Source organism: Anopheles nili, chromosome 3, assembly GCF_943737925.1.
Source record: "Anopheles nili chromosome 3, idAnoNiliSN_F5_01, whole genome shotgun sequence".
Classification (NCBI taxonomy): domain Eukaryota; kingdom Metazoa; phylum Arthropoda; class Insecta; order Diptera; family Culicidae; genus Anopheles; species Anopheles nili.
In genome coordinates this window covers 23,471,800-23,482,459 of record NC_071292.1, presented here as the reverse complement: position 1 = coordinate 23,482,459, position 10,660 = coordinate 23,471,800, and the positions used below count along the sequence as shown (strand labels likewise).

The following is a 10,660-nucleotide window of genomic DNA, read 5'->3' as shown; positions in this document are numbered from 1 at the left end:
GCTTTTGAGGGCTTACTGTTGCTGGGGGCTATGGGGAGGGGGTGGTGGTGCAGGGTGGTTGGATTATTTTTCACTTCTTCCGGGGGATGCTCACGGTTTTTCCCTTCTTTCGTACTTTGAATCAAAGTACGCCCTGACTGGTTGGTATTTCCGGGGGCTAATTCCTGGTTTCCGCTTTTCCCAACGTTTCCTGCAAGCTCAATCGAGCAACACCCACAAACACACACAGATAGAACACTTTTGGACGCTTCCGGAGTGAACGAATGATTCCTTTTAAGCTTCACTTCCGTTCGCTTTGGAACCGGTTTTTCCTTCAGCTACAAACACACACTCGCACACAATGATCGCGCTTCCTTACGCGGTAGCCCTTCACTCACGCGGGTTGCTTTGATGCTGCTGAATGAATGAATGAATGGAAAACGTTTCACTTGGCCCGTTCCGATAGGCCCACCCGTTGCCAACGGTAAAAGGGACGCATATCAACTGCGCTGTAAAAACAAAGCAACCCTTTGCTGCAACCGAACCGAGTAAGGTAACTTTTCCGCTTATTTACACCGCGCCGAGGTGAACCAGCCTGCGCGAAGGTGGAGCTGGGACGCGCGCACGTGTGTGTGTGTATGCAGGTGAGAAGAAAATTGTGCTGGCACCGAGGAAGGGCCTTTGGCCTTAGCTAGCTGGAGTTTTCCACGAGCACGCGTTTATGGGGGATGTTTTTTTTTCGTTTGGTTAACGGATCACTCGCGGAAACATTTCACACAGGATGCGGCCGTCCTTGGGAGGGGTTGTTGCGAATTGTTGACACGTTAGCAGACGAATTAAAACAACAACGGCCACCACACCATCGAGAGCAGCGATTGTTGGAGCTGCCTTCCCCGCGCTTGCACAGACCAAAGTGTTGTGAAAATCCACGGGACGAGCCTTCACCCCCTTTAAGGGCCAGCGCTGGGCGTGAACTGTCAAAATATCTCGTCTGTTTGACGTTTGTTTTGCTGGCGCGTCGCGTGATGGACATAAATATGCGCTTATATTATGAGAAATGTAATAAATAAAGCAATATAATGGAGATAATAAATGAATTAAAAAATTAAGAAAGTCAGAACCTCGAAATATACGAGTTTTCTTCGCGAAAATCGTTGCAGAGAAGGCCTTATTGTCGCAGATAAGTTCTTTACAATGTAAATTACAATGCCCTGGCTTTACAGAATGCATTATATAAATCAATACTTAGCATTAAGACAACGAAATAAGCATCAATTGTAAACTTTCATATACGTTTATGTTAAGAAAGACTGAAAGACTAATTCAGCGATTCAATTTTTATCATTTCAGCCGATTTAATATTGTAATAACGTTTTAGAGTACGAATTAAAACAGTTCTGTGAAAAGAAGAAAAGTGTATTTTAATACCTGCTAAGATCTGCGAAAAACTGTGCTTCACGAAATAAAACATACATAAAAAAGCACCAAATCATTGTTAATTATTTAAACAACAGATGCACAAACGATATTGAAAACGTCTTCATTGCATACAAAATGCTCAATAAAAGCGATTACCCAACGCCCTACAAAAAAATCCGCTAAGCTAATGAAAAACAAAAACAGCTGGCGAACATCACGAGCAAAACTGAGAAAATTTGACAAAAAGTAACAGGAGAGCATACTAGCTGATCAATATCAAATTTAAAACTGACTAACAGATGGCGCTAATTACTTTAAAAAGAAAATAAGCTTCTCCTATTCGCCCACAGATGGCGCTAACTCAGTGAAATATTTCAAGCGCTATAAAATTTCAAAACGCTTAAAATTTTTCAAGCGTTTGTTTAGCGTCATCTGTGAGTGAAAATTAAAACTACATAATTAAAATTTTATTTTCAGCAAAATTAGCGCCATCTGTTGGTCAGTTTTAATTTGATGTTGATCACCTAGTATGCTCTCCTGTTACTTTTTTGTCAAATTTTCGCAGTTTTGCTCGTGAAGTTCGAGAGCTGTTTTTGATTTTCATTAGTTTATCGTTTTTACTTTACTCGTCATTGAATGTTCGCTTCTAATGAGCATGTTCTTTGCAATAAAGTTGTTTTTAATATCGTTTTGCACATTTGATATTTAAAAAGTGGGCAATAATTTCGTAAATCATAAATTCTTTTTGGCTCAAAAGGCCTCACGCTATCCTAGCACATGTTACCACGTAGTCAAAGATCAATTAAAAAGCACGGTTTTAATTGGAATTTTAAAATGATTGGGCTTATATTGGAAAATAAGCTTCTGTTATGCCAGTCCGATATTGAGAAAACTGGCGTGTCTCATTCATCACCTGATAATAGTACTGCAGACAATACACAAAATGAATTGAATAAATAATTTATTCTATTACATCTACATCCTTTAGCTGTGACCAGAAAGCTCTCCGTCGAAATCTATTGTTGTAAAATGGATGTGATATATCATTTATTTATAAAGTTATCGTCAATCAACGCTGGTTTTTTCGAGAACCATGTTCAAGAGAACCCTAACGTTATTCAAAAGATACTTTTATTTTATCTATCAATGCTGCTTAAAGCTTATTGATTCAAATTATTGAAAAAGATGCTTTTAATTTATTTCTCAATGCTTCTTAAAATTTGTTATGCTGAAAAGAACATCCACTGCTAAAATTAGCAAGGGCAAACCTAAAAAAAATCTCCAGCCACGGGAAATGGGGAATGGTGAGGAATTTCCATACGAACAGTGTTAATGGTGATCCTAAAAGCTCATGACAAAAATATGTCCGATTAAAAAAGTCCTTACAGTCGCTTACATCCGACTGTACCAGCCTTTACGAAAGAAAAGTTGACTAATTTAACGAGCAATGTAAAATTTAAAACTCATCAACAGTTAGCGCTCAAATAATTTTAATGCGATTTTAACTGAGTGTATTTGAAATGTAAGGGACTTGAAAAAAGGGACTTGTAATGAAAACCAAGTGTAGCAATACCTTTTGTTGATAAAATGAACATTCAAAGCACTTTCTTGGACTAAATATAATATTCTTGCAAAGGTAGAAGGCTCTAAGGTCCAGCGAAAAAGGAGAACAACTTTATACAATTGACTTCGAAGAATAATTACAGCACGTTCGATCATTTCATCACAAAATTTCCCACTTCCAAACCTCGATAATCAAGAAAAAACCATCATATAAAAAGACGAAATTATATTATATCAGTACTCGAAAGCATTAACAGAACAAAAATCAAACATTGGCCTCTCGTCTTGTACCTTCCCGTTTATTGGTGCGTTTTCTTATTTCTAAACCAAACACAAAATGTCCATAAATCGCAGCTCTAAACCCCTTTAAACGTTTGCCAACGATATCGAGGCACTCTTCAGCTCCTCCGCCGTCAGCTTGTGAACGTCCTGCAGATGCGCTCGATACTCCTTCTGAAAGTTCGTCCCATAGCTGGCTTCTTCACTCGATCGCGGACAAAACTTGCACTCGTACAGAAACTTGCCCTTGTGCTTCGACGTGGAAATGACGTGCTTTCGGAGGTTTTCCTAAAACGAAATCAAACAAACAGAAACGTAAATTCGACTTGCATCGATCGCTGATCATCAGAGTGGCCTTACAATGTTGTTGCACGAGTAATCACAGTGCGGACAGGCGAACGGTTTGCTTCCGGAATGCACCAAAAGATGACGCCGTAGGTGTCCGGGAATGTGCGAGGCAAAATCGCACTGATCGCAGCGGTACTTCTTCTTCAGGTCCTCGTGCCGATAAAGCGCGTGTCTGGGGGGAGAAAGAGAGAGAGAGAGAGAGAGAGCAAAAATAAGTGAAAAAAGGTGGCGGGAAAGCAAGCGTCCTCGAAAGCATCAATTAAAGGGCACTAGCTCCGCTGGATGCTCGGCTCAAATATGGCCCGGTTGACACATTAAACGGTAATGTGGCCCGGAAAAAAAGGCCACCCATCCCAGGGAGTTCATAACAATAAATTCACTTGATAAAACCCCGTAGCGCAAGTGCACCGTTTTGGGTGTGTTTTGTTTGCAAAAACCGCAACCGTCTGGTTTAATTGTCCAAGCGAAATATCGCGCAAAAAATCCGCACACCGTGAAGCTCGCGAAAGATCGCGAACGATCGCGCGCACAAACAGCATAAGCACGAATAATGATCGACCATGTATGTGGCCGCGTGCGGAAGAAATGGCCTAAAAGCAAAATGGCCGTCTTCCCAGCAGCAGCAGGAGGGAATGCGATCGTACACGCGCCTTGTTCGCAAGAATCGGTCGATGTGATCGGTGGTCGCTCCAAATTGGACTGCCGTAAAATGAAGAAATCGTGACTTATTAACTGACTCGCTCGGTGCTCGTCCTGGGCGCAGAAAAATGTTCCCCTGAATGTTGGCAGGCTGAAACAAGGGCACAAGGCTTGACAACAGGGAAGTTAAAAAAGCCCATGCGGGAGGAGGAGGAAAGAAAAACCCGCAAAAAACCCGCCACACAACACAAAACGGTTGCAATGCGATCATATAAATTATACGCGTTGATGATATCGTGTCGATAATAATATGTATTAAGGGGAGGGCTTTTTTTTTTTTTGGTGTTCTTCACTTCACGGCCCCAAAACGGCATCGATTACTACGCGCGGGAGTGGGGACCTTTTTCTTTTTACGTGCGTCCTCGCGATCGTTCGCGTCTCGTTGTGGGTGTAGTTTAAGGGTGATAAGTGGCGACGCCTTCGGTGTGGTGCAGGTTAAAAGGGTTAATGTTATGCTAAACACGATCGCTGACAGAGGCGCGCTGGCGATCATGTGGCGTGTGGAGAAGGCACGTGATTAATAAAAGGGGCGCTTTTTTTCAATTACATTGAAAGGTGTGATGGTGGGAATGTTTGATGAATGGCTGTGTTTTTTTGTGGAAGAGAAAATCATTTAAGCCCTACTCTAAAATGAGCTACAAAACGATGATTGTTGGGAGGAAATGATTGGAGTATTTTGGAGAAAAATCGGTCACAAATTTAAGGCAAAATGTCCATTAAAATAGCTCTTTCATTTTCATACTTTTCTCCAAGCTTGTTTTCCCACAACTTCCTCAGAGTGTTTACCGAATTAAATCCAAAAACCCATCACGATCGATCGCAAAAAAAAGAACCCCCTCAACGAACGAGCCTATCATCACTCTTCGAGGTGTTATCCTGCTTCCAGAGCCTTTCCCATCCACTCGATCGATCGCCTTTCCTTTCGCACATTACTAAAAATCGCTTACCGCTACTGCGCTCGCGCCCGCGTGCTAAAGCTGTAACAATTTCACTCCCACAGCTCGAGCACCACCGATCGAGTTACAATGTACAAACATAACGTGCACCCTCCTCCCAACGACACGAGCAACAAACTCCTGCCGCAGCGCAATGCAACCAGCAAAAAAAAGGGCGCAATTCCTGCCACGGATTCATTCCGAGCAGGGTTTGATTTTCCGCACTCGAGTTCCGATCGTGTTCCATCTGCCAGCTTGTTGTACCAACCCAGCCGAGCTGCCCATCTTGATCGAATATCATCCACCCTCCTTTGTGTGCGTGTGTGTGTGCTGAGGGGTGGTTTTTGTAAATGTGGAACTCGAAACCGAACTCCCGCGAGTTGCGCGCGTTGACATTTGTTCCCTCCGGTTTTCGCTTTCCAGATCGAAGCCCCTGGCGATCGATCCCGCGATCGTAAGCTAGGGGCGGCGCATTTTCTCTGCACCCTGGTGGTGGTTTTATGTAAATTGCGATCACTATGCGACAATCGGCATTCGCGCGATCCCCTTTTCGGAAGCCCCCCCCCCCCCCCAACGAAAAGGGATCAGGAGCTCGAGGAGAGAGCTCCCTTTCGGGGGTGGGTATTTGAGACAATTTCTGGATGTTCTGGATGTTCTTCTTCCATTCGGGTCGGTTTGGTTTTACTGTGCCTTGTGCCCTGCCGAAAGCCGCGAGCGGCGAAATCGATGCTCCGAGACCGAGGATCAAGTACGGTTTGATTTGTTCGAGGTGCATTCCCTTTTTTCTTTTTTGTTTCGCTCTCCCCCGTATTGTGTTTCGCGAGAATTCGCGATCTTTCGAGCTGCGTCGTGATGCTTTAGCCATCTGGACGGGAAAAAGGGAAACATGTCGCACAGCACCTTCACAAGGAGGGAGCGAATAATTCGAACCGGCAAAATGGAGCCCTTTTGGGGTTGGGTGAATGAAATGGAATGAATAGGGGTTTTTCTTGAAGCGTACTTGAAATGGGCATCGCGGGAAGATGAATTACGTTCGGGCGATGGTGGTTGACGAGTTGTGATTTCGGTGCATTGGAGCTGCATCAGGTGAAGGGTTAGGTTTATTAGGGAGAGAGAGAGAGAGAGAGTGAGACATATTTATAGGAAAAACGGGAAATTTGAAATGCAGCAATGCACTTTATGCAATATTTTCAATAATGTTGATCAGAAGCTGTATAAAGCATCATTTTTGCTTGTTGAAAATGTAATTAGCAATCGATCGACTCATTTGCCTATAAACATTAACACGAAAGAACAAATAAATATGGTAGTTGAGGCCCTGAGCAATAATTTAAAACATATAATACACGTTTAGTCATTTGTCAACGAGCGAGTTGTATTTCCAAGTCTAAACATTCTCTTCGGCAGAAATCGGCAGAAATAAGTTGTGAATTTAAAAACATAAGGTACCTGAAGTGACGCCAAATGTGCGTTGATTGCATTATGAAAGCTAATACGAACATTTATTTCTTATTTAACAGTCACATAAATGTCTGTAAACGTCTTATATATGATTCTTCATGACGAACTTTGAGAACTTTCACAAATCAATTTCAGCACGCCTGTTTATCCCAAAGGATCCTATTTATTTTTTTTAAAATTCATCACAGATTTGTGAATGTCCAACGGAGCACGAAGCTTTCATTTACTGCCTTGCCTCCTCCACCATCTCACGGAAAACGGCTTAAAGAACGCGTCTGTGTTTCAGCTCACCCCCACAGGACATTGAACTTGCGCGCGCGAATAAGCTTCTTCTAAACGTGCCGCGACTGCCACGTAACTGCCAAGTCCTTCCCAAACTGAGCCTCCCAACTGAGCGCGGAAAGTAAATCGCAACATAAAACCGCAGAAAAGCAAACAACACACAAGGATATACGGATATGTGAAGGCGCATTCCAGGCGCACACTAACGATGAGCTTCGGGACGAAAAGGAGCGCAACGATCGATCGGGTCGGAAAATGCGAACCAAGGAAGGTCATCGGCGCATTTTCCGCCGTTCGCTTCCCATTGGCCGCCGTACAGAGGCGGGAGAGACCAATTCGTGTTGTCGTGTTGGTCTAATAAACCCATTTGTGCAGCTGCGGACGTCGTTCTTCGCCGTTCGTCATAACCATAAACCGTGGGTGGGACCAATCGGAACCATGGCGCTAATCCATTGCAAGGACATCCCATCCGTGCACGCGATAAATGCGGAAGTAAACAAATCGTTCCACCCCGCACTCGTTTGGGAAAAGCGAAACGGGGGGGCGAATAGTTTTTCCTGATTTTCCACGCTTTTGAGACGCTTTCCATTCGCTGCTCGCACACCCACAATGGGAAAGAGCCCACAGCAAAAGTGGAAATGGAAATGGAATGGCTGCCCGCTTAATGTGCGTATCGTGAGGATTGTCCGTTTTGATTAAGACCGTGCGATCGTGTGTCGTGTGGGGGGTTTTTTTTTCTCCCTCCTCGTGCCAAATCAAGGCAACCCCTCGCCTTGGTGGCAAAGGACACGAACTCAGAAAAAACCGGACCCACTATTGATGACACATCCAACGGGCGTCATTAACATCGTCATCTACGGTTGCGCGGGCACACACGATCGGGTGGCCTGGGGTGAGGCTTCCCATTGTGTGTGCATTATTATGCATTTGCATCCACTGCACTTGGGACTTGGGTGGAGTTCGGAGCCCGGCGCGACCAACCGTAGCGGAATGCATAGTAATGCAAATGATAATAAAACGAAATAATAACATAAAGAATTATCTGCGCGCAGGGAAAAGCGCTTTCCATTCCAATCCCGTGCGTGTTCGTTTACGCCATGGTGGGGGCGTTCTTGGAGGCAAATGGCAGCAAAAGGAAAAGAATGAAAGAGAAGAGTAGAGTAAATAATGCTGGGGAGGGAAAAAATTACCATGACCACGCTGCAACCAGTTGCAGTTACATTAAAGACGGGTCCGCGGGAAAGAAATGGACGGAATGGGGTGGACCCAGGTGGGTGGTGGGTGGTGGGTGGTGAACTTTTAATAACAATAATACGAGTAATAACCGTAGTACCTGCAGAAGCGCTCCACCGAAGATGATGATGCACCGGGAAGATAAACGAAAATATGCATATGCAACCGATTAAAAGACGAAAGCGAACCCGGGTTTGCGGGAAAATTTACGAAACGCCGGGCTTCAAGCCTGAAACAATGGGGGGGAGGAAAAAAAATAAGCGGTGGAATATTAACTATGAGCTGCCCGTGGTGGAAAAAAAAGCTCCCCATGTTGCGTTTTCGGATGGGTGGCGCTGTGGGTCGGGTGGGCGAATTTATATCGAAATGGTTGATAAATTCGTGACCGTCGCGAGCTGATCCTGGTGGATCGGGTTCGAGCGCGCGCGCTCCTATCACATTGTTTTCCCGGGGGCGTGTGATTTAATTTATGATTCGTTCCGGGGAGTGGGGCGGGTTTTGTGCAAATAATTATGCATTATTCATGACCCGCGAAGCCGAGGTGCAGGATAAGACTCGTGTTTTCGTACAATGTTTGCAGGTTAATCATTATGGCGCTTTGAACTGGTAATAATGCAATTACGATCCGCTGCATTCATGCTGCGCGGAATGGTAACGAAACGAAATGGGGTGTTTTTTTTTTTTCGTTTGAATGCAAGCTTGACAGCCGATTTCTTACCCTAATGAACGCGTAAATTCACTGCCTTTTTGCATCCCTTCCCGAGCAGCTTAATCAGCTCGAGGTTCTCTGCCGTACGCCGCGGAGCTGACTGTCTCAGTTATCGTGATCTTTAGCTTTTTTTTTGGGGCCTGAAATTCTCGAGAATTCTCCCAACGGCCACAGAAATATGCCCGTGCGCTGAGATATCTTATTTGATCTAGATTTTGACAATATTACGACCGTGACAGACGTGCGCCCTGTAGCAAAAAGGGAAGCTTTGTTTCACGGGCCGCAGCTAAGGCAGAAGCCTTGCAGACCCATCGAAATGCTGCATTCCTTCCGGAGTGAAGCCATTTTTTTCGCTTCATCTCTCTCTCTCTCTCTCACTCTTTCGTGGTGCGTGCGTGCTCCAGAGTTGCAGCCTTTCGAAGCCCCATCATCGATATCGCAAAACCGTGCCGCGAACAATCTGGCCCTCTCCGGGTTCTTGTGTCTGGGGGTTTTCGTGTGGGGTGGAAAGAAAAAAAAAGACGTTGCAACCCCGCACGGTTGGCCTTAAATCCCGACAACCGGGGGCCAAGTTTGGAAAAATACCCCAATCGCAGTAGTCATTGTTGTCTTCGTTTTGTGCGCGTTGCCAGGGCTACCGAGTTGCAGCATTTCGTGCATAAAGCGATCGCGAATTTGCGGACTTTGCCACATCACACCGGTATGCATTTTCGGGTACGCTTTCTTTCCATGCCCGTGCGTCGTCGAGCTCCGGCGGTCAGAGAAGTGAGCGAAATCCCCGTTTTTGGGGGGATCGTTCCTGATACGATATCGAATTTTTCGACGCGCTTCGAGTCGGTCATACTCTCGTCCGCGGTCGCGGTTTTGCCGGGTGATTGGCTGCAAAATTGAATTGATCGGTTAGGGGATTGTGGTGCGAAAATGTACTGACGAGTTTCGAGTAGTTAGGGGACTTTAAATATGCTTGTCGGGTTTAGGGCACTGTTGTGTTTAGATATCTTTTCAGTGATTATGCGTTTCAGTTCCCTCAGCGGAGGCTTTCAATTTTATTCCATTTTGTGAACGTTTATTTAATTAAAATATCAAATTTTTCTATCGATAAGATGGCAGAGCACTTTTTGTTAAAAACAAAATATATTTTATCAACAAAAAGTACGAATTTTACTACTGATGATAGTAGTATAAAGAGATTCATCCAGTTATTTATGCATCTCCCTACATTGTAATACCAATTGCGAAAAATGCAACGTACAAAGAATTTTCTGTACCTTCAAAAATGCACATTCCCATTGCATCTTTTCGCCCATCCATCCCCTATCGCACCCCGACAAGACGCATATGCTCCAAATGGCCGTAAACTGCCATATTTTGCAGCTCAGGAGCAGCCGTCTTAGTGAAGGAGCACGAGAGAGAAAGGGAGAGCAAATAATGCAAAAGAAAACCGATCAGGCAGCGATCAGCGTTTGTGTCTATTGAATTTACGTATTGCTCCGCAAAACATTTCCAGCAGAGCGGTTCTTGTTGTGCCCGTCAATTCCCACCCCAATATATCCCACGATCAGCACCGACTGCGAGCTTTTCGGCGGACTCGTGTCCAATTATTTCGATATATCCTTGCGCCACAGTGGCATTTTGGCTCAGCTGTATGGGTGGGGCGTGCGAGACCGACCGAGTGCTTTTATTACGTGTTTTTTGCTTTCGTTTTTTTTGTACCATCTCCCCGACGATCGCCCCGGACTTTGGCGGTTCCTTC

At 44.7% G+C, this 10,660-nt stretch overlaps 1 protein-coding gene across 1 annotated transcript in view; it reads right to left on the bottom strand.

Moving 5' to 3' along the window:
- Positions 1–3,327: 3,327 nt before the first annotated feature.
- The window catches only part of LOC128723919 (zinc finger protein ZFAT), a 29,511-nt gene continuing 22,178 nt past the window's right edge, over positions 3,328–10,660 (bottom strand). Inside the window, exons 6-7 of the mRNA XM_053817684.1 lie at positions 3,601–3,760; positions 3,328–3,528 (exon numbers count right to left, since the gene is read on the bottom strand). Of these exons, the coding sequence (XP_053673659.1) occupies positions 3,328–3,528; positions 3,601–3,760 (361 nt within the window). The remainder of the gene's footprint in view (positions 3,529–3,600; positions 3,761–10,660) is intronic.